General features: G+C 40.1%; 1 protein-coding gene across 1 annotated transcript in view; it reads right to left on the bottom strand.

Annotated features, from left to right (window-relative positions):
* LOC122555067 (cilia- and flagella-associated protein 47-like) overlaps positions 1-24,727 on the bottom strand; it is a 451,312-nt gene that overhangs the window by 318,505 nt on the left and 108,080 nt on the right. Inside the window, exons 23-26 of the mRNA XM_043700727.1 lie at positions 23,093-23,258; positions 17,280-17,380; positions 17,027-17,189; positions 12,350-12,548 (exon numbers count right to left, since the gene is read on the bottom strand). Of these exons, the coding sequence (XP_043556662.1) occupies positions 12,350-12,548; positions 17,027-17,189; positions 17,280-17,380; positions 23,093-23,258 (629 nt within the window). The remainder of the gene's footprint in view (positions 1-12,349; positions 12,549-17,026; positions 17,190-17,279; positions 17,381-23,092; positions 23,259-24,727) is intronic.

Below are 24,727 nucleotides of genomic sequence, written 5' to 3'. Positions count from 1 at the left end.
AGTGTTTTGGGACATCCAATGATATTGAAAATGCATAGACATGCTTATTGGGCATATTCTCCACTCACTTCAACAAAGTTATTCAATGTTCCAACAAATAGCAGATTACTTGCCTTTGTGAGATCAAAATCAAGTCCAATGAAATACTGCATTGGGGTGGGAGATAGCAGTTGCTGTTAAGATAATCTAGCCATAAAATTCAAAGAATCAAGGTAAAGCATAAAGCTTCAGACGCTGATCCCTGAGACAGGAATTGTGACTTTTTTTAAAAAAACAACTGCTGTAAAGTTTTACCAAAAATAACGCTCAGGTAGCTTATTGGAGGAAGTGATCAAGAGGGAGGGTAAAGCATTGATGTCAGGTGAAGAATTGTGTGAGATGGAACTGCGTGGGAAAGGATGGCGAAGTAACTGGGAAGGAGAGGAGAATTTTGGTGGTGGGGAAAGTGATTGGGAGGGAGGAACTGATTAAAATCACACTGGAGTCATGTGAAGGAATTCTGCACTTCACTGATTAACATTCAAATTCTTAAACTCATGTATTTGGTGGCGGCCTGCAGCAGCCACTTAAAAGCTATTCAACTGAAAACATATAAAATATAGCTCTCAAACAGACATTAAGGCCCCTATTCATATGTCAGCCTGAGGCATGAGCCACTTTCTTCTGTCAACAATATCGCAGGTGCCATACTTACAAATGAAATGAGCAAGCACCCATATTGAATACCGAGAAACACATTTTGCATCTGAATAAAGGAGTGCCATTATCAAACTTTTGAACCCACGTTTAAGAAAGTAGACCGCTCTATGACATTGCACATGAGAAGTTCGCTTATTAAAATCTAAATCTGACATCACAATTTTCAGGCATAATCGAGGCAGGGCAAACATTATAAATGTTCAACCTTATATTTCACACATTTTTCACAAGCATTGTAACAGCACATTTTACTGGAACTTAAAGTAAAATATTAGAAAATAAAACTTTGAACAGTAAATATACAAATCAAAACAACCAAAGGCTTATGATTTCAATGAACTCTGAGTGTTTAGTAATGCAAACCTACCTGTAAGAAATGCTAAATCGGGGAAAGGTTGTTTTAAAACAATTAGGGCATTACACTACAGACAGCATAATATTAGAACCAGTAGTTTATGCTGACATAGCAAATCAAACATCTGTATTTGTTTCAGATAGTCTAGATTTTCGCTGATGTTTTAGGGATCACTCTGTCCATTATTCTGGAAAAATGAGTACATCCTTCACCTATCATGATTTTATATCCTTGCTATTTTAAAACTGACAGTAAATAAAATGTTGAAATAAAAGACAGGTATCATAAACGGAAATTTTTCCCATGATCTTAATTGTGCAGTTACACTCAAATTGTACTCACACCAAAAATCAAAACAATGGCACTTTAAAAAGGAGGAAGACACACAAAGGCAGCGAGCACATGGTCAGAGAAAGAAACCAACATTGCTGTCTGACACAGATGGGAATCTGCACAGTTACTGCCTTTGCTGTTTGACTTCAAGTATCTCTGGACATCGGAGTGTATCGAGAAAAAATTAACAAACAGCAAAATCACAGCTGATCTTGGAGGAACCTGTGTGTGAAAGCTCACAGCATGGGAGAAGATAAGTGCATAGTTTTTAGGTGTAACCTCGCTGTAAATCGGCAATAGTGAGTAGACTGAGTTCTTTTTTGATTACATGTTTTATTGAGATCTGTCTCTTGATTAAATTTTAAAAGTATAACTGAAGCAGTGTTTTTTTTTGGGCAGTAAGTTCTATTTTCTAGGTGTGTAGAATGTTAAAGAGCAAAGATGGCCTTGGGTAGAGGGACATGCTCTTCCTGTCCAATGTGGGAGATTAGGGAGAGTTTCTATGTTACTGATGATTACGTCTGCAATGTGTTAGATTGTGAATCCTATTAGACCACATGGATCGGTTGGAGCGGCAGTTGGGACAATAGGAATTTACAGGACCTAGCGGGTGTGATGTACAGCCATCATTGGAAGGGAGAAAAGCTGCAGATAGAGTCAGGTAGATGGGTTACCTCTAGGAAAGGTAGGAGAGGGAGGCAGGTAGGGCAGGAGTCCCCTGTGGCTATCCCCATCTCAACAAGTATGATGTTTTGGAAAATGTGGGGGTAGTGGACCCTAAGGGGAATATAGCACAAACAGCTGCGTTTCTGGTACCAAGAAATGCTCCAATGTAACAAGCAGGCCCATCAGGTTCAAAACAATCAATTGCAATAGGGGACTCTCTAAGGGACTTGGTGTGAAGGAAGTCAATCTGGATGTTCCCCAACAGGAAACCCTGGATTAATCAGGACATACAGAACCTGCTAAAAACAGGTGTGAGGCCTTCAGATCAGGCGACCCACTCAAATATAAGGAATCCAAATATAACTTTCACAGAGCCATTAAGACAACCAAGGACCAATACTGAACCAAACTAGAGACCAAGACAGACATCCAGCAACTATGGCAAGGACTGAATGACATCACAGGTTCTGAAAAGAGTCAGTGAAAGACAGCAGATGATGACACATCCCTCCCAGATCATCTCAAAGCTTTTTATTCTCACTTTGAGCAGAATTTTGGCGGAGAGGTAACGCCTATTGCGACAAGTCCTGACAAACCTATCCCAACAGTCACTGCATCAGAGGTCAGATCAGTTTTACTTCATGTGAATCCAAGGAAAGCAATGGGACCAGACTGAGTAGCAGGCTGTGTACTCAGAGCATGCACAGATCAACTGGCAGAGGTCTTCTTGGACATCTTCAACCTCTCCCTGCAGTAGGCCAACGTCCCTGCCTGTTTCAAGAGGGCCAACATGATCCCTATGCCTAAGAAGGCTCATGCAGCATGTCTCAATGACTACCACCCAGTGGCCCTAACTTTGGTGGTCATGAAGTGCTTTGAAAGGCTGGTCATGGCATTAATCAACTCCAGCCTCCCACTAGTCTTGACCCACTCCAATTTGCGTATCGGACCAACAGATCCACGTCAGATGCCATATCACTTGCCCTTCACTCCTCCCTAAAACATCTTGACACCAAGAACAATCCCTACTCATTGACTACAGTTTAGCCTTCAACACTATTATCCCCTCGAGATTGATTACTAAACTTAGTGATCTTGGATTAAGCCCCACTCTCAGTTTCCTGACACACAAGCCACAATCAGTGAAGACTGGGGACAATATTTCATCCTCACTAACACTCAACATTGGAGCCCCCAGGGGTGTGTACTCCGCCTCCTACTGTATTCACTGCATACCCATGACTGCATCACCAAATACCAGACTAATGCCATTTACAAGTTTGCCAATGACACCACCATCAAATCTCAGATGACGACGAAACAGACTCCAAATAGGAGATGGAAGACCTAGAAAAATGGTGCACTGAGAACAACCTAGCTCTCAAATGGTGCACTGAGAACAACCTAGCTCTCAATGTCGGCAAAACCAAGGAACTCACTATTGACTTTTGTTGTTATTTATGCCCCAACACATTAGTAGCACAGAGGTGGAATGAGTATAGAAAGTGGATGTAGGTTTGCTCGCTGACGTTTCATCATAATACCAGGTTATATCTTCAGTGAGCCTCCAGACGAAGGACTGCTGGTGTTTCCTGCTTTCTATTTATATGTTTGGGTTTCCTTGGGTTGGTGATGTCATTTGCTATGGTGACGTTATTTCCTGTTCTTTTTCTCAGGGGGTGGTAAATGGGGTCCAAGTCAATGTATTTGTTAATAGAGTTCTGGTTGGAATACCATGCTTCTAGGAATTCTCGTGTGCGTCTCTGTTTGGCTTGTCCGAGGATGGATGTGTTGTCTTAGTCAAAGTGGTGTCCTTCCTTGTCTGTATGAAAGGATACTAGTGAGAGAGGGTCATGTAGTTTTGTGGCTAGTTGATGTTCATGTATCCTGGTGGCTAGTTTTCTGCCTGTTTGTCCAGTGTAGTGTTTGTTACAATTCTTGCACGGTATTTTGTAAATGACATTAGTTTTGCTTGTTGTCTGTATAGGGTCTTTCAAGTTCATTAGCTGCTGCTTTAGTGTGTTGATGGGTTTGTGGGCTACCATGATGCCCAGGCATCTGAGTAGTCTGGCAGTCTTTAATGTAGGGCAGAGTGGCTAGGGTTTCTTAATGTGTTTTGTCTGCTTGTTTGGGCTTATTGATGAGAAATTGGCAGACTGTGTTCACTGGGTACCCATTCCTTTTGAATACGCTGTTGATGTAATTTTCCTCTGCTCTTCGAAGTTCCTCTGCGCTGCAGTGTGTGTTGGCTTGTTGAAATAATGTTTTGATGCAGCTTCGTTTTTGAATGTTGGGATGATCGCTTATGTAGTTCAATATTTGGTCCGTATATGTTGTTTTCCTGTGGACACTGGTTTAAAGTTCCCCATTGGCTGTTCGCTCTACTGTGACATCTAGGAATGGCAGTTTGTTGTTGTTTTCCTCCTCTTTAGTGAATTTTATGCCAGTAAGGGTATTCTTAGTGGTCTTGAAGGTTTCCTCTAACTTGTTTCGTATAGTGATGACAAAGGTGTCATCCACATAGCAGATCCAGAGTTTGGGTTCGATGCTTGGCAGAGCTGCTTGTTCGAGTCGCTGCGTTACTGCCTCTACTAAGAACCCTGATATCGGAATCCCATGTGTGTTCTGTTGGTTTGACTGCAGAGTTTGTTGTTGAAGGTGGAGTGGGTGATACGGCATAGGTCCACTAGCTTGACAATACTGTCCTTGCTGATGAAGTTGGTGGTGTTTGGTGTATTTGTCTTTGAGTCTTCTAATATTGTAGTCAGTGTTTCCTTGGCCAGGTTAATGTTGATGGATGTAAACAGGGCTGTTACATCAAAGGAGACCATTATTTCAGCCTCTTCTATCTTGGAGTCTTTAATGGTCTTCAGGAATTCTTGGGTGGAGTGGATGGAGTGGCGTGAGTCTTCTGCTAAGTGTTTTAGTCTTTGGTGTAGCTCCTTGGCCAATCTGTAAATTGGTGTTCCAGGTAGCGAGACTATGGGTCTGAGAGGGGGGATCCTCATTTGTGAATTTTGGGTAATCCGCAAAAGCATGGTGTGTTGGATCCATCTGGTTTCATTTTTTGGAAGTCGGTCTTATTTATTTCTCCAGATTTCGTAAGTTTTTGAGTAGGGCTGTGATTCAGTTCTCTAATTGTGGGGTCGGATCTATCGCCACTTTTTGGTAAGTGTTGGTATCTGCAAGTAGTGGGTTTGCTTTTTCAATGTAGTCTCTTTGATTTAAGATGAATGTTAAGCATCCTTTGTCCACAGCTGGGATAGCTATGTTTTTATTTTTTTTTATCTTTTTAGTGCTTTCCCTTCTTGTGTATTGAGTGTGTTTCCTTCCTTTTCCCTGCTTAATGTTGGTGCGTCTGTCTGTCTGATGGTTTGCTGGGTTTCTTCTGTGAGTTGGTTGTCTTTCAGTGTTGCTTCTAATGCTGCGAAGAAATCTTTCTTGTCCGCATCCTGGAATTTGTAAATTAATGCTCTTATTAAGACAGCTTTTTCAGTGTCTGTTAAGGGTTCTGTCAGATAAGTTTTTTATCCATGCTTCTGTGTTGTCAGGGTTGTTACATTGTGTAAGTTTGTCTTTTTTTTATGCAGGTCTATTTTTTCATTTTCTGTATTTTTCGCGGTCTGATACCTATGGCTTGTTGTATTGTGTCTGTCCATTCATGGTCTGTTGCATGAGTGAGTAAAGATGTTTGGTGCAAAATTTCCCGGTTGTATTTACGGAGTCTGTTGTGGGCATCGTTAATTATTTCTCTAAGCATTCTGCGGCCATTTTGTTCTGCTATCCTTTTGGCTAGTGGGGTGTTAAGGGGAGGCTTGTATTGAAGACATTGAGGTGGTATCTGTTTTCTTAGGCATTCATGCAGGAAGTACAGCTGTTCGCGGGTGGCGCTCTGTCAGACGGCATTCATTTCCCATTTCCAGGCAAGTTTTAGCGTATTGTTCCTAGGAATGGTCATCCACAACAAGCTTTCTTGGATTCTTTGTGTGGACACGTTGGTTACAAAGGCCCAACAATGTCTCTTCTTCCTCAGGCAGCTGAGGAAATGTGGCATGGTGGCAAATACCCTTGCCAACTTTTAAAGGTGCGCCATTGAGAACATTGTGCCTGAATATATCACTACCTGGTATGGCAACTGTACCATTCAAGATCAGAGATGGTTACAGAGAGTGGTGAACTCAGCCTGGACAATCACAAAGGCTAACCTCCTATCTATAGAATCCATCTACCAGGCCTGCTGTCAAGGAAAGGCTGCCATCATTCTCAAAGATCCATCCCACCCTGGCAATGTTTTTCTACAACTCTACCATCGGGGTGAAGGTACAGAAGCCTGAACATACGCACCAGCTGGTTTCGAAACAGTTTCTACCATACTGTTTTTAGAATACTGAATGGACTCATAAACTCTTAACAGTCGCCTGTACCTGTGTTTTTGTTTTTGCCGCTGTTTACTTATTATTTACTTATCTATGCTACTTAACTCTGTGATCTGCCTGCATTGCTCGCAAGACAAAGCTTTTCAGTGTGCCTCGGTATACGTGACAATAAATTCAATTAATTATAGCAATACTTAAGGATATTTTTGGGAATAGGTTCTGAAAAGTTATTTGGGTAGAACTGAGAAATATAAAAGAGATTATCACTATTTTGTGATTTTATTATAGACCACCCAATAATCAACAGGAAATTGAGAAACAAATTTGTAGGAGATCTGAGCAATCTGTAAGGATAATAGGGTGGTTATGGTAGGGGTTTTTAACTTTCCAGATATAGACTGGGACTGCCATTGTGTTAAGGGTTTAGATGGAGAGAAATTTGTCAAGTGTGTACAAGAAAATTTTCTGATTCAGTATGTGGATGCACCTACTAGAGAAGGTGCAAAAATTGACCTACTCTTGGGAAATAAGGCAGGGCAGGTGACTGAGGTGTCAGTGGGGAGCACTCTGGAGACAGCGACTATAATTCTATTAGTTTTTAAATAGTGATGGAAAAGGAGGGATGGGATCTAAAAGTTCAAGTTCTAAATTGGAGAAAGGCCAATTTTGATGGTATGAGGCAAGGACTTTCAAAAGTTGATTGGGGGCAAATGTTCACAGGTAAAATGACGGCTGGAAAATGGGAAGCTTTAGAAATGAGATAACAAGAATCCAGAGATGGTATATTCCTATATGAGTATACTTAAGAGGGAATCAGATGTAGCAAAAGGGGACATAAGATAGCTTTGGCAAATAGGGTTAAGGAGAATCCAAGGGTATTCTATAAAAACATTAAGGGTAACAAGCGATAGAATAGGTCCCTTCAAAGATCAATAAGGCACCCTATGTGTGGAACCGCAGGAGATGGGGAGATACAAAATGAGCATGTTGCATCAGTGTTTACTATGGAGAAGGACATGGAAGATATACAATGTGGAAAAATAGATAGTGGCATCTTGAAATATGTCCATATTACTGAGTAGGAGGTGTGGGACAGTGGCACAGTGGTTAGCACTGCTGCCTCACAGCGTCAGAGACCCAGGTTCAATTCCCGCCTCAGGCGACTGTGTGGAGTTTGCACATTCTCTCCGTGTCTGCGTGGGTTTCCTCCGGGTGCTCCAGTTTCCTCCCACAGTCCAAAAATGTGCAGGTTAGGTGAATTGGCCATGCTAAATTGCCCGTAGTGTTAGGTGAAGGGGTAAATGTTGGGGAATGGGTCTGGGTGGGTTGTGCTTCGGCCGGTCGGTGTGGACTTGTTGGGCCGAAGGGCCTGTTTCCACACTGTAAGTAATCTAATCTAAAAGAAAATGCATAAAGAGGGCTGAATCCCCAGGGCCTGATCAGGCGTATGCTAGAACTCTATGAGAAGCTAGGGAAGTGATTGCTGGGCCCCTTGCAATCAAGAGATATTTATATCATCAATAGTCACAGGTGAGATGCCGGAAGACTGGAGGTTGGTTAACATGGTGCCACTATTTAAGAAAGGTGGTAAGGAAAAATCAGGGGACTATAGAACAATTGAGCCTGGCATCGGTGGTGGGAAAGTGGTTGGAGGGAATCCTGAGGGAAGGGATTTACATATATGTGGAAAGGCAAGGACTGATTAGGAATAGTCAGCATGGGTTTGTGCATGGGAAATCATGTCTCACAAACTTGATTGAGTTTCTTGAAGAGGTAACAAAGAGGATTGATGAAGGCAGTGTGGTGGACGTGATCTATATGGACTTCAGTAAGGCGTTTGACAAGGTTCTTCATTGTAGACTGGTTAGCAAGGTTAGATCTCATGGAATACAGAGAGAACTAACTATTTGGGTACAGAACTAGCTGGAACGTAGAAGACAGAGGGTGCTTGGGAAGGGTTGCTTTTCAGCCTGGCAGCCTGTGACCAGTGGTGTACCATAAGAATCAGTGCTTTTTGTCATTTGTATAAATGATTTGGATACGGAGATATAATTAGTAAGTTTGCAGATGACATCTAAATTGGTGCTGTAGTGGACAGCGAAGAATGTTACCTCAGAATACAATGGGATCTTGATCAGAAGGGCCAATGGGCCGAGGAGTGGCAGATGGAGTTTAATTTTGATAAATGTGAGTTGCTGCAATTTGGAAAGGAAAATCAGGCAGGACTTAAACACTTAATTGTAAGGTCCTGGAGAGTGTTGCTAAACAAAAAGACCTTGGAGTGCAGGTTCATAGCTCTGTGAAATTAGCATCACAGGTAGGTAGGATAGTGAAGAAGGTGTTTGGCATGCTTGCCTTTACTGGTCAGAGCACTGAGTATAGGAGTTGGGAGGTTACGTTGCAGTTGTGCAGGACATTGGTTAGGCCACTTTTGGAATATTATGGTCTCCCTCCTATTGGAAGGATGTTGTGGAACTTGAAAGGGTGCAGAAAAATTTACAAGTATGTTGCCAGAGTTGGAGGTTTTGAGCTATAAAGAGAGGGTGAATAGGCTGTGGATGTTTTCCCTCGGCATCGGAGGCTGAGGGGTGACCTTATAGAGGTTTATAAAATCATGAGCAGCATGGATATGCTTAATAGACAACATCTTTTCCCTGGGGTGGGGGAGTCCAGAACTAGAGGGCATAGGTTTAGGGTGAGAGGGAAAAATTTGAAAGGGATCTAAGGGGCAACGTTTTCATGCAAAGAGTGGTGCACATATGGAATGGGCTGCCAAAGGAAGTGGTGGAGGCTTATACAATTACAGCATTTAAAAGGCATCTGGATGGGTATCTGAATGGGAAGGGTTTAGAGGGATTTGGGCCAAATGTTGGCAAATGAGACTAGATTAGATTAAGATATCTGATTGGCGCGGACATGTTGGACCAAAGGGTCTTTTTCCATGATGTATATCTCTATGACTCTGTGTCAGTGTCATTGACATGGAATTATACCCAATTTTGAGAAAGTGTTCCATCAGAAATAATGGGAGGAAATTGCAGTTTTACCATGCAGTTCAAATCCATTGACCTTCTCGAGCAAGAGTTAGTTGAAAGTCATGAAATCTCATCTCACTTCCTTGTAGACAGCAGTTATTTTTCTTTCACTCGACTGTTTTTATCAAATTCATTCTGTGCACTTTTTGACTCAATTAACCTGTTATGAGGACTGAATGCTTTTCTTAAAATAAACATTATGCTTTAATTTTATTAATTAATTTAAATATTTTTACTTCAACAAGGGATAAAAAAAATCTGCATAAAGTATTTTTTTAGGGTAAGCTGTTTGTCCGAATGTTGCCACCAATGTGCATAGGTACTGTGGTCCATCTACCTTGCCAATGAACAATAATGGGGAATCCACTTGCACAGCAACATTTTAAATAATAAAAACAGAAAGTGCTAGAGAAACTCAGCACATTTGGCAGTATCTGTGCGGACAGAAACAGAGATAATCTTTCAAGTCAAATAATTCCAGTATCTTTATATTTTAAACTGTTTCTCCCAATAGATGCTCTACCTGCTGGATTTCTCCAGCACTTTCTGCTTTTAGTTCAGATTTCAACAGCCACAATATTGTACTTTTATTTGAACATTTTCAATTACTTGGTTAGAAAGCTTTTTGAGAACAAACTGATTATGGACTTCTGTTTTAAAATCCAGTGATTACAGATATTCCTCATCTAAGGACTACATCCGCCAATTCTCAGAACAACAACAGCAGCCCAATCCATTTATTGAAATGGAAGGGGGGAAGATGCTTTTGGCAAGATACTCCACAGAGTTTTGTAACAATGAATAGAACATCAAGGGCTGAATTTTCACGACCCCCCGAAAATGGGAACAGAGACAGGAGAACTTGGAAAGAACAATGGGTGCAGAATTTCATTTTTGAGGCATTAATGCCAGCCCTGACAATAATGAACAGCGTAGATGTTTTCTAATCAATCTGTTGAGAGATGTCATTACACATCTTTGGAGCAGGTGGAACTTAAGCCCAGGGGGACACGACTCTGCAGCACGCCTCCTCCTGCTCTTCTCTCCCTCATTGTGAGATCTAAATTGGCAGGATGAAGCATTTGGCTATCCTGCCCTGGAACCCACATCTTCTGCTCCACTCCGACATCTTACTTCCCTCTGGTTCTGCGGAAGGCTTAAGCATAGACCACAGAATATCTATCAGGACAAGCAGACTCAGTGAAGACTGTTCTGGGGTGTCCAAATGAGTCCCACATGCATGTTATTCACTGCTTTTCCAGTTCCACTGACACTAATGGGCAAGAAATGCATTCCCATATCAATTAAGGGATCACCCCTTCAAAAATCTTAACTTTAGTCGGTTTTCCACTGATTTCTGACTAAAGGAAACAACTCCTGTTTCCTGCTTCCATGTCAAGGATATAGTTCCAAACCAAGAAAGAAGATACAAAACAAGCAATCAAGTTCTTCAAAGAAAGGAATTAACGCGGGGATTAAATCTGAGGACGGATGAAGAAAGACAATTTGCCTAAGGACAGTGTTTGGTTTAGGAAGACTGGGGATTGATTGTGAATTTTGGATGATCTTGAATGGGGTTCCCAGATTTTGAGAACTCCGTGGAGTGAGGGGAAATTAATTTGAGTTGGAAGAAGAGTGGGCACCGTAATGGGTGAAGTGCCTTGTTTCTCCCTCAAATTCCATTTTGATTTAGTCCCTTCCCTCTCTCCCTACCTTTCCCTCACTGTTTGGTATAATTGCACTGTCCCTGAAAAGCTTTGCATGTCAGTTGGTAATTTAGATGGAAACACAGGTGAGTTAATGGTGGAAGATAAAGGACAAAAGATAGAACCTAAAGATGAGGTAGAGTGGAAGAAGAGGTAGATCTGTGTTAGTCAGCTATGGAAAGAGAGGAAGAGCAAACAATACTGTTCACAACACTACAATCTATTTCCCTTCTTCTGCCTCTGCTTGGCTGCATCTGTTCTGCAACAGTTGAAGTGCTTGAAATCTGAAGAATACAAGTAGGTATAACAAGTAGCTTTTTTATGTACACATGACTTTCCTTTCGAAAAAAAAGCACCAAATTAATTAATTAATTAATCTGCCACTAACAGATTAATCAAACTGGAGAAGTCTAATCACAGATCCATGGCACGGACTACATTTTGCAAGTAAATAAATGAATCAAGATATTAAACAACCGAGCTCCTTCCCCAAAAATGTAACAATTAAAGTGATGAAAATACAATGCTTTTATGAAAACGTAATTTTTCAGGCATAAGAGGGTTGAATTGCAGAATTTTCATTTCTAAAAAAAATGTTTTGCATGATTCAACTGGTTACCAACAAATGTGTTGAAATTGTGACATGAGTTTATAGATTTTATCTGTAATCAAATGTTACCAAAAAAATCATAACTCAAAATTATGACACACAAAATTTGGTTTATTTGCAAAAAGTTAAGGTATCACCAGATTTTGAAGATCAATTATGAATTGTTAGAAATAAGCAATAGCATCAGAATCTGTAAAAGGTGGTTACAAATGTCACGTGAGGGACTGCCAAATTATATTATAATCACCTATTTATTCCTGGTCACCCTGAAATATTTCACCACATAAACAATGAGTCCCATATATAAAACAGATCGTTAAAACTTCCAAAGAGCAAACCAAGGTAAACATGATAACTGCGTGCATGCAAAACGTTAATGATAGCTCTTTTAAATATTGAAATATTTATTTCAAATCTCAGGTGCTCTCAGATTTTCTCTTTATCTTAAGTTTCTTTTCTAATAGTTCCTTTGTCATCTGATGAACTCAATGGTAAAATAATAACACAAATCATGCTTAGATTCATGCTCAAAGTTGAACAAATTAAAGGAATATAAATTTAAATCCAACCTTAGATAGTCCAAACAAGTAATTTGGACTGTTGCCGATATCTCCGTGCCCAGAGGAACTGGGTTCAAGATCACAAAGGGGGGATCGATGAACAATTTTGGGATGTGTATAACACCAATCAAAGTAATTACTCGATATGGGCTAATTCTGTCCTCATTAATAAACATAGGTATTTCACATCTGTATTTGCCTGGGCACTCTGAAAAGTAGACAAGCACAGAAATAATGTACAAATATTTGTGGGTCCTTAAAGTACAACGCCAACCACCACACTCTTAACATCACTCTCCACAGAGCGATTCGCAAACTTTAAAATTTATTCAAAATATCAGGTGATTACAGAGTGAAAGTTAAATTCAATTTAGCTGTAGGGAGTGATGGTAGCATAGTGGCAATGTCACTAGATGAATAACCTAATGTATTACACTAATGGTTCTGGGGATATGTGTTAAAATCTCACCATTGCAGCTCATGAAACTTATACGCAATTAATAAATTTGGAATATAAGGCCTATTCCCAGTAAGAGTGACTATGTCAATTTTCATTGAAATTCTTTTGAATGAGGTAAATAAATGAAGGTCATCCAGTAGATATAATCTACTTGGATTACTTTAATTTGTTTACCTCTCTCAAAAGAATTTCAATGAACTCTCCAGCACAGCTAGGTAAAAACAGGGTAAAAACAATGACTGCAGATGCTGGAAACCAGATTCTGGATTAGAGCGGTGCTGGAAAAGCACAGCAGTTCAGGCAGCATCTGAGGAGCAGGAAAATCGACGTTTCGGGCAAAAGCCCTTCATCAGGAATACAGGCAGAGTGCCTGAAGGGTGGAGAGATAAATGAGAGGAGGATGGGGGAAGGTAGTAAAGAGTGCAATAGGTGAATGGGGGTGGGATGAAGGTGATAGGTCAGAGAGGAGGGTGGAGTGGATAGGTGGAAAGGAAGATAGGCAGGTAGGACAAGTCATGGGGACAGTGCTAAGCTGGAAGTTTGGAACTGGGGCGAGGTGGGGGAAGGGGAAATGAGGAAACTGCTGAAGTCTACATTGATGCCCTGGGGTTGAAGTGTTCCGAGGCAGAAGATGAGGCGTTCTTCCTCCAGGCGTCGGGTGGTGAGGGAGCGGCGGTGGAGGAGGCCCAGGACCTCCATGTCCTCGGCAGAGTGGGAGGGGGAGTTGAAATGTTCGGCCACAGGGCGGTGTGGTTGATTGGCGCGCAAGTCCCAGAGATGTTCCCTCAAGCGCTCTGCTAGGAGGCTTCCAGTCTCCCCAATGTACAGGAGACCGCATCGGGAGCAACGGATACAATAAATTATATTGGTGGGTGTGCAGGTAAAACTTGGATGGTCTCCTCTACATTGGGGAGACTGGATGCCTTTTGCCCAAAATGTCGATTTTCCTGCTCCTCGGATGCTGCCTGAACTGCTGTGCTTCTCCAGCACAGCTGTTAGTTCTTTTACTTCTGTCATGGAGTGTCGAATTGTTGCCTATTCATAACTGAGTGACATGCAGGCCATTTCAGAAATGACTATAAGTCATGTTTAGGTCAGATTAGATAAGGATTAGAGATTTAAAAAAAACTGTAGATGCTGGAATCCAAAGTAGACAGGCAGGAGGCTGGAAGAACACAGCAAGCCAGGACTGGGGGAGGGAGTGGGGGTAGCTGCAGATAAAGGGTGAGGTGGGGGCAGGATGATGAAGTAAGGATAGTTAAAGACGGGTAGAGGGTATGACCTGGTTGAGGCTCAATGGGAGGAATCAATCTGGTTGGTGGCAGGGAGCAGTGGCAGAAGGGGAAGGGACTGGGAAGGGAGTCGGGGGATGGGGAGGGAGGTTATTTGAAATTGGAGAACTCAATGTTAAATCCTCTGGGCTGTAGAGTGCCCAGGCAGAAGGTAAGGTGTTGTTCCTCCAATAGACGCTGCGATTGTTTTGGCAATGGAGGAGGTCAAGGATGGTCATGTCGGAAAGGGAGTGGTTGGGGGAATTGAAATGGGCAGTGACTGAGATGTCCGATTGGCCCCTGTGCACCCAGCTGTGATGCTCAATAAGCCGTTCCCTAAGTTTACGTTCAGTCTCCCCTATGTATAGAAGACCACATCAGGAGTACCTGATGCAGTAAACTAGGTTGGAAGGGGTGGGCTGAGAGGGGTAGGGAGGAGAAGAGGTTCTTGGAGGTAGAAGTGTTTGAGGATGATGTGTTGGATGTGGAGACTGGTGGGGTGATGGGAAGGACAAGGGGGACTCTGTCCTTCTTGAGTTCGTGGGGTGTTCGATCAGTGGAACAGGGAATGGAGGTGGTGCAGCGTAGGGCTGTTTGGGTGACAGGGGAAGGAAAAGCATGTTGTTCAAAATAGGTGGACATCTTGGATGCTTGGGAGTGGAATGTCTCCCCATCCAAGTAGATGTGGCGGAGGCAGAGGAATTGGGAGTTCTTGCAGGATACTGGGTGGGAGGAGTATAGTCCAGGTAGTTATGTGAGTCTGTAGGTTTATAGTAGACATCCATCTGGAGACTATTGCCGGAGATGGAAGTGGTGAGGTCAAGAAAGAGGAGGGAGATGTCAGAGATGGACCAAGTGAATTTGTGGGCGAAATTGATGAACTGCTCCATTTCAGCCTGGGTGCAGGACGCTGCACCGATGCAGTCAACAATGTAACAGCGGAAGAGTTGGGGCACAGTGCCTGTGTAAGTGCTGAAGAGAGACTATTCAATATAGCTGATAAAGAGACAAATGTAGCTGGGGCCCATCTGAGTACCCATGGCCACCCCCTTGTTTTGAAGGAAATGGGAGGAGTTAAAGGAAAAGTTATTTAGGATGAGGACTCTCATTAGATAAGGATGGCAGATTTATTTCCCTAAAAAGAAACTACTGAATCAAGTAGCCTTAATAACATTCAATGGCAATTGTCATAGCCACTCTTACTGGGAATAGCTTTATATTCCAAATTTATGAATTAAATTTAAGTTCCATGAGCTGCAATGGTGAGATGTGAATCCATACCTTCAGAACATTACCCTAGTGTGAGACTACAGATGCTGTTGAAGGAGACAGGAGCTTTGTGACTACCACCTTACTGAATCTCAGGTCCTCAAGTTCTTAAATGGGGTGAAGCTGGGAGCAGCAGACCCTGAAAACCCTCAGTGAGTAAGGCCTTTTGTAGAGAAGCCTCTCTCATGTCCAGCTTTGCCTATCTGCAGTTTCTGTATCATTTGTCTATCATGTTGCAGACTGAAACATGAACAGCAATAATGGCTATTTTAGCTTTCCCTTAAACGTTAACAAATTTCCTGCCCTCCCTGTATGGATGTAGCAACAAGTCCAGTTAATGTAACACCTTCAAAATATTCCATAATTCCTTCACAAGCATTTCAACATCAGGAGTCAAAAAAATAATTCAACCAAACATTGAGGTCTGTGGATGAATTCCTTTTGCAGCTAAAAGCATGTTGAGCTGAGACCGAATAAAATTCAGTGGACACATGCAGCACACGTTTCAAAGACATGTCAAATCAACTGAAATGGTTGATTGATGTCACAATTCTGCAGGCATTAAATGCTCCTGGTGCTCATACCATACTTGTATAGGACACACTGCGGGCTACACTAGTCCTGACTAGAAGTATAGTGCACAGCATTTTGTACTTCAGGGCTTCCATAGTTTGCAGCAGAATTATGGAGCACAATCTCATGCCCCTATAATCAAGTCATCAATTCCACATGGAGAAAGTTCAGAGACTAACAAAAGGTGTTCTAGAATTTATGGCTCTAAATTATGAAAACTAAAACAAAAGTAAATGCATTCTTGCTGAATTAAAACAGATAGGAGGGGATTGATATGTGTAAAATATTTTCAGTAACATATTCCTGATGGAGGTAGACATATTAAACTTATAGACAATACCTGATACCACAATTTGTGATATATTGCAGGTATATTGTTTATACAGTGTACTGAAAATGACGAAAGATGCTACAATATTGAAAGACATTCAACTCTTCGTCAGTCAGTATTTTCTTTGTCATTTAATATTGGATATGGTAGAATTTTGAAACTGTGATGATGGTAAGTACTCTTCTCCACCAGGTGGTATTTTTTGTGAGCACCTAACGGTTTAGTTTGTCTTAAAGCAGCAAACTTCATACCACTAGATCAATAAATTCACCATAGTCCCAAAGGACCATAGGACTACTCTCTCATTAGAGAGAGATGACTGGTTATGATTTTAATCGGAGAGTTATCGCACTTCAGGTTAGGGTGAAGTCAAGAAACTGGGACCTTCATATTATCCTGAGCCAGAGTGGGAATTGAACATATGCTGTTGGCATCACTCTGCATTGCAAACAAGCTGTCTCGCCAACTACAAGGTCTGCAAAACAACTATTTAAATGCAAAATATAAAGTTTTCCTCAAGATAAATAAAATAGATCAAATGGATGAATTCATATTCAATGAAAACTTACTGAAACAACTATCTTTGAAATTGTGATTTGGAGATGTCGGTGTTGAACTGGGGTGTACAAAGTTAAAAATCACACAACACCAGGTTATAGTCCAACAGGTTTTGAAATTGTATCAGGTAATTGTGCAAGAGAATTGACCCATCAGCACCAGCTAAAGTCCAAATATATCTTGTTGATAGCTACTACAGAAAATTTTTAAATGTAAAAACTTACTTGTGCAAAAACCAATTGTAATGCAATGCCTTTCACCTGGTTTAATATTTCCAAAGTAATTAAAGATTCTAAAAGTGCCATCTTCAAGGGTAGAATTTTGTTGACTGTCCAAATCAAACAACCACTTTATTTCTTTGGAGGAAGTGTTGTGTATCTCAACTTTCTAAAACAAATTACAAAAGAAAATTATCTTCATGGTTATGAAAGCAAAATAAAACAAGAAAATGTTCATAGTAATCATGATATACTGTACTTTTACAAATGGATCAGCTACAACAGCACCCATATCATTGTATCCTGGCAGAAGTGAGAATTCCAACTTGGTATCTGAGAGTTCAAGTGGTGGATAAAGTACTGAAAGATAAAAGTTCAATGTGCTAATTGATCATCCGTTTTAGAGGCAAGAAAGAAAACCAATTTAGCAGTTTAACAAATGCAAAAGAAAGTGTATATATAAGTAAATACTGCATATGAAAAAGTAGAAAATAGCTAAATAAATAACAATCCTTAATGAATCAATTAAACATTGTTGCAAAAACATTTCCATTATTAATATTTTTGATTATTCATATTTAATAGATTGTGAAAATTAATTCATTTTAAATACTGAGGAAGTACACGGACCTGATTTATTTTTTAAAGGCTCCCTCTTAGCACACATTTTAAAAATAAACTTGTTGGAAATCACATGATATTAGCAAACAGCTGAGTTAATAGTGTTATTTCAAAATTGTTTGAAGTTCAGCTGAGGTGTTTATAATGACAAAATGCCCACAGCTCAGCCTTTGCCACCTTTCTGAGATATGCAAAGTTCTCTGAGGGAGTTGCAAACTGAAACAGCCATTCACCCTGACGAGAATCAAGAAGACTTCCTCTTGATATCTCCTGAAAGTATTGTGGGTAAAGGGATTCCAAGGACAAATGCATAATCTAAGGTAAACACCTGTGTCTCGTGACATCTGTCTACATGTGCAAGAATTCCAGACTCAAAATTATATGCACATTTCATATTTTATTCCTGAAAATGAATAATTGTTTGGCCAAAGATTTTTTCAAAGTTAATCTGTGAGAAAGTTTAATTCCTCTTCCTTTAACTGGTTTGTGTATGCGTGTGTGCATACATGTGCATGTTGGGTTGTTTAGAAGTGTAAATATTTGTACTTTTCTATTTCAAAAGTGTGTTAATTAGCTTTGCATATTCATTGATATATCGAGTTGAAACAATAAATTAATAATTTTGTTTTTAATTAAAGAAATTTGATTGATGGATCTTTTCACTCTGAACCTGATGTAAATAAACAAAATAATTAGCAAAGTTGATATCTCGGCAAAACATTTAAGAATATGGTGTGACCAATGCAGCAGTGGGATAAGAAAGAGAACGAGAGAGACAAAGGCATGCAACCTCAGTTGCTACATAAAATTGGGGTTCATACAGCATAACCAAACTCAGTAATGTGCAATTCAAAGTGGATTTATTGTAATGCAAGATTTCTTGGGAACTTGTGAAGCTTATTAAACCATTCTTTAAGTTGCTCCAGCCTTTCTGGAAAGGAAGAAAGTTCCTTGAGGGATTTACAAAAATTAACCAAAGTTAAACTAACATCACTGGCAGCAAAGTTGAAGTTGCAGTTCAAAGAAGAGCACGAGAAAGCTGGTATAATTGAGGTAATCGTAGGGCATCTGAAATTGAAAAAGGGAAAAAGGGAAACCAAATAGTAAGTCAGTTGAATCAGTTAGAATTGAGATGTAGGTGAAGCAGCTGGAAAAAGAAGAGGAATTTTAAAAAGGACCCATAAACAGGAAAGAGAAGTAAAAATGAGAACATTTGAACCTGTGGATAAAGAAAGAGCACTACAGAGAATAAAAGGAAAAATAGCATTTAAGAAGTCGGAATGTTGGATAAATGGGGATGCAGTTACTATTCCTTTGAAATGATGGCTAAACAGCTGAGGTGACCAAAATAAAGCTGGACACTACTTTCACAAAGCCATTGAATGACAAGTTCATGACGTTTATGCCATGCTTTCTGCAGAAGCTTCAACAGATTATGAGATGAAAAAAAAGGCTATTCTGGATTAGTTCAGGAGACTTACAGGCAGAATTTTCAGACCATTCAGAAGTAGTCTGAGTAGACTTACTTAGCATTTGAAAGGATTAAAAAAATACTTTGATCACTGGATGTGGACCTTAAAAGTAGAAACTTCACACAAGATCCTTGGGGAAATATTTCTCATGGAAGCATTTAAAACTTCACTCCCTCCATTAATGGGAACACAAAAGAAAATCAGAAAAGATCAACAGTCAATGGAGATGACTGATGATTATTAGTTTGTACACAAACCCTTTCTCTGTCATGCTTACCAACCAAAGAGGGATGCAAGGTGGGAGGGTGAAAAGAAGGCAAGTATCCAGGGATGAGAAGGCACAGCAGGGAATACTGCAAGATCTTCTCCTCATGCCAGAAAGGAAAGTGCTGAGATTGGACTTGATGTCCAACAGACAAAGTGTTTCCATTGATACAAGGCTGGGCACATCCTTTACAGCTTGCTAAGAGTTGCAAGGTAAACCAATAGGGACTTAGCAGGGTACCAAAGATCATCATAAAGAAAAGGCCATGACCAGGAATATGACAAACTGCGAGGCCAAGTACAACCATAACTAAGAGTGTGGAGGAGCTGAACAAGATAGCTGCGAGGTACAGGGAATTATTTTCAAAAGGAAAAATAACTCCTTTTCCTTCAAATAAGGTCAGACATTCAGCTAATTGTTTGAACTTACTGGAAGTTATGTGCCTATGGCCTTCCAGAGATTCTCAAGCATCCCATGTAAAAGCTGAACAACTGAAACAGCTTTTCTCCCTGAGAAGATATTTTCTCAGCATCTCAAAATCCCGGGTTCAAGCATATTCTCTGCTGAGGAAGTTTCTTTATTTTTTGTTTAATTGGTGAGTTGGATAATTTAGAAGGAAGAATAAATATTTATGTATTCATATTTTAAATTGTGTCAATCAGCTTTATATCCTTGTCAAATACGAGCTGAAAATGTGTTGCTGGAAAAGTGCAGCAGGTCCGGCAGCATCCAAGGAACAGGAATGAGGAGTCAAATAATCAACGGATAACATATTAGATTAATATATGTAATAATAAATCGATAATCTTGTTGTTAATAAAGAAACCTGGTTGATGTCTGTTTTACTCTCAACGATGTTACATGATGACTTGGAACTCTAAAATAATATGGGTGTTCATTTTGGTCTGGGAGAAAGGCATTGACAAAGGAAGGGAACCTTTTTAAACTATCTATGTCGAAATCAGCCAAGAGGGTGGATGAATAAAGAAGGGGAGCCAGTTCATCCCTCCATACCCAAGAGTTTAACAGCTTGGGGTATTCCAGCTGAAACCGTAATGAATTGGAAAACCTATTGTAACAACTAATAGAGAAAAAGTATATACTGTAATTAGCCATATCGATAACTGGGTAAAACGAATAAATTTATCTTGTAAATCAGTAGAGTAGTAGGACAAGGGAGAGGCAATGTATTTTCCACAAGCTTGGCTGTGACAATATTAAATGTATGGATCAGAAAAAATCCACATTTGATGCTCAGTTAATGCTGAACAGTCACCAGCCAAGATATAGATAATTGGGATAAATTTTAAAATTGTACAAATATTCAAAACATCTTTTTAAATTGGAGTTGATCAAAATGTAGTATATTAGTAGAAGGAAATGGACACTATTTACTTTAAGTTCAGTTTACTTTTTTCAATGAATGATACAGTGTTACAATACTTTGAAGAAATGCTGGCAAATTGGACTAGATTGATTTAGGATATCTGCTCAACATGAACGAGTTGGACCAAAGGGTCTCTTTCTGTGCTGTATATCTCTATGACTCGAAATGCTTGTTTTTACATTGAATTACTGTCATTATGGAGTTTGTTACATAGCAGAGAAGCACATTTAAACTACAGAGGGATTCTACATTGGTGTAAAGGGATATTCAATGCTTCATACACACACAAAGATTTGGAGATCAGGATTACATTCCTAAGAAGAAATCAAGGGTGGTTCAGAAATGTTTTGTCAAAAAATCTTTCTTTGAACCAGTCTGGGAAAAACTCTTCTGTATTGTAAAGACGGCATGTCTTTCTCACGGATCATCAATCTTTGGAACTCTCCAGATAACGGTGCAGGTGGAATCATATAAACATTTTTAAGGTAGAGGTAGACTCAATCTTGACTAACAAGGGAGTTAATGGTTATTGGGTGTAGGTGAGAATATAGAGCTGAGGCCACAATCATATCAGTCAAAATATCGTAGAATGATGCAACAGACTAGAGAATAGATGGCCTACTCCTGCTCCTTTTCACATGTGCATATGTTTACAGAAGTACCTAGCAAAGACGATTTCAAACGATAAATCCTACCAACTCCATTTTACATTTAATGACATTAACCACTAAGATGTCCACCATTAACATTCTAGAGGTTAGTACTGACAAACAAAATTCAAGTGGACAAGTTACTTAAGTACCTTGGCTACCTAAAACAGATCAGAGGCTGAGTATTTTGCAGCAACAAATGCAATTCCTGATTATGCAAATGGCATAACACAGCATTGTCATGGAATACTCGATACTTGCCTGGATAGACACACCTACAATAATATTCAAATGCTTGACACTAGCAGGTGTGTGAGAATACTTTCACCTGTAAGTTCCTTTCAAAGTCACACACTATCCTGACTTGGATGTAGATCGCTGTTCCTTCATCATTGCAGGGATAAGTTTCGAGAACACCTGATCTAATAGCATTATAGAAATAACTGTATTCACCTCAGGGATCAAGGAAGAAAGCCCATCTCCACCTTCGGAAGGACAACAGAGGATGGAAAGCAAATGGAAAGCAAACCATAGCAAGGTTATCTGTACAGGATGTCTCATTATTCACAGAACAGGATATGGTAAATTAGGTCAAGGGAATACAAGGCAGCTGATAGGAGGGAATTTTATGGCGTTTCAATGTCAAGGATCAATAAAGTATACTTTATAAAAGACATAAAACACACAGTCAAAAAAATCTAATTTTATATATTAACAGTAAGGAATGAATGAAGAAAATAGTGTATTAACAGATATCGATTCCATCAAGAACTCTGATGTAATAATTTGGAAAATAAATGAATCAGAAGTGTGCTTGCAAGGATACAAGGGAATCCAAAATAGATGGGATTATAAAATAGTTGGCAGGCAAGTTTCCATGTGAAAGAGTAAGTATGGACTTTACTGCAAGAACAGAGAGATTTAGTGATTATCAGAAGTAGCTAAAGTGGTTCAAGGGAGTTGGGTTATAGAGCTGTTTTGAAGGGATTCTGAGCATACTTATAGCTTCCAGTGCAATAGTAGGAGCAAGAATAGTTATGATACAGCCAATTTAGAGATTAGGTCTATTGATATAAGGCACATTTTTAACAATCCAAACTTTAAAGAATTTGATTTGGAACAGCCAAATGCAGGGAAAAGCAAGTTTGAGATGCCTGTTAATACACTTACTGGCTGTTTCTATATCTAAGGGAAAGCATGAGAGAAACAGTACATAAGCTGCCAGTTTACCTATTCGAACCAGTGTTATTTTCCATGAATTTGAGGAAAACAGATGTAATCTCTTGCTCTGGGAACAAGGAAACAAATTTGATTCTGGTAGTTACAGATCTTTGAATTTAGTTTCAGTTTCTAGGAAAACTACTGCAAAGGATTTGATTTCTTAATAATTAGTTTTCACACTGGACTGAATAGGACAGATGGATTTTTCTCACCTATCTTTTTGTATGCTTGTATGTAAATCCATGGACTCACTTTAACATAACAAATCCCTTCTTAAGGTAATCCAGGTTGGTTCCCAAGATAGCCTTTGAAGCATACTGAAATTTCTTTATGTTTTTGAAGCAAAACAGCACGTTCAAATTTCATGTTATGGTATAGACATCTAGAGACATTCACACTTGGAAGCTATTTTTTAAAAATGCTTGCATTGGCATTTTCTCTTTCCACTGAACTTACCGGTAGCTTGCACTCTGCGAGATGGAGTAGCAGAATTCAGCAATTGTACTTCAGAGGAACCTATAGATATTTCATCATAAGGATCAGGTGGTATAGAACTTGGAGGAGGAGATGGTGTCACACTGCCATTGATAATGACGGGTAGATTAAAGTCATAGGATGCCACCTAAGGCAAGAAATATTATTATTACATATTTCTTAAAATGTTCTAGAAAATCTGGAGTGATATTTCTGCTCAGGAAGCAACCAATAAAATATACCCAGACTAGACTGAACAGTGCACCATTTGGCCAAGATGAAGTCCCACTAAGTTCCTGGCAAAATCATAAACATATACATCTCCTATTTATCAGTGTTATGAAGATGTGGGTGTACTATGCTTTTAACAGAGTTAAAAGTTAGCAGAACTACCTGACAACACCAAGTGTTCTGAATAACATACAATGTAACATGTGGTCCAGCTACTGGGGTAGCTAGGGTAACTGGTTGCTTGGAGACAAAAATGGATTGAATTAGACCAATCAGTTTAAATTATAACCTGAAAAATACTAAATTCCCATCCAGGATTTAGTTCAAAGTTTGTGAGAAGATTTGTAGCTCGGGTGCTCGTTGTTGTGGTTCTGTTTGCCGAGCTGGGAATTTGTGTTGCAGATGTTTCGTCCCCTGTCTAGGTGACATCCTCAGTGCTTGGGAGCCTCCTGTGAAGCGCTTCTGTGATGTTTCCTCCGGCATTTATAGTGGTTTGTCTCTGCCGCTTCTGGTTGTCAGTTCCAGCTGTCCGCTGCAGTGGCCGGTATATTGGGTCCAGGTCGATGTGTTTGTTGATAGAATCTGTGGATGAGTGCCATGCCTCTAGGAATTCCCTGGCTGTTCTCTGTTTGGCTTGTCCTATAATAGTAGTGTTGTCCCAGTTGAACTCATGTTGCTTGTCATCTGCGTGTGTGGCTACTAAGGATAGCTGGTCGTGTTGTTTCGTGGTTGGTTGGTGTTCATGGATATGGATCGTTAGCTGTCTTCCTGTTTGTCCTATGTAGTGTTTTTGTGCAGTCCTTGCATGGGATTTTGTACACTACATTGGTTTTGCTCATGCTGGGTATCGGGTCCTTTGTCCTGGTGAGATGTTGTCTGAGAGTGGCTGTTGGTTTGTGTGCTGTTATGACTCCTAGTGGTCGTAGTAGTCTGGCTGTCAGTTCAGAAATGTTCTTTATGTATGGTAACGTGGCTAGTCCTTTGGGTTGTGGCAAATTTAACCCAAACATCTGGGTCACATATGTAGATGACACCTTTGTAATCATTAAAAACACAGAAATAGAAAACACACACTGGATCATCAATGCCACACTCACAGGAATCCGATTCACTAGAGAGGAACAAAAGGATAACCAACTCCCATTCCTAGACATGATGGTACAGAGAACATCGAATGGAGAATTCACCACAAAGGTATACAGGAAAACCACACACACAGACCAAGTCCTGAACTACGAAAGCAACCACCCCAACACACACAAAAGAAGTTGCATCAAGACACTGTTCAAAAGGGCCACAACACACTGCAGCACACCAGAACTGCAAAAAGAGGAAGAAGAACATCTCTACAATGTATTCGCCAAAAACAGATACCCCCGCAATTTC

The sequence above is a fragment of the Chiloscyllium plagiosum genome, chromosome 12, assembly GCF_004010195.1.
Source record: "Chiloscyllium plagiosum isolate BGI_BamShark_2017 chromosome 12, ASM401019v2, whole genome shotgun sequence".
Classification (NCBI taxonomy): Eukaryota; Metazoa; Chordata; class Chondrichthyes; order Orectolobiformes; family Hemiscylliidae; genus Chiloscyllium; species Chiloscyllium plagiosum.
Note: the sequence above shows the minus strand (reverse complement) of the source record. Positions and strands in the feature narration are given on the sequence as shown.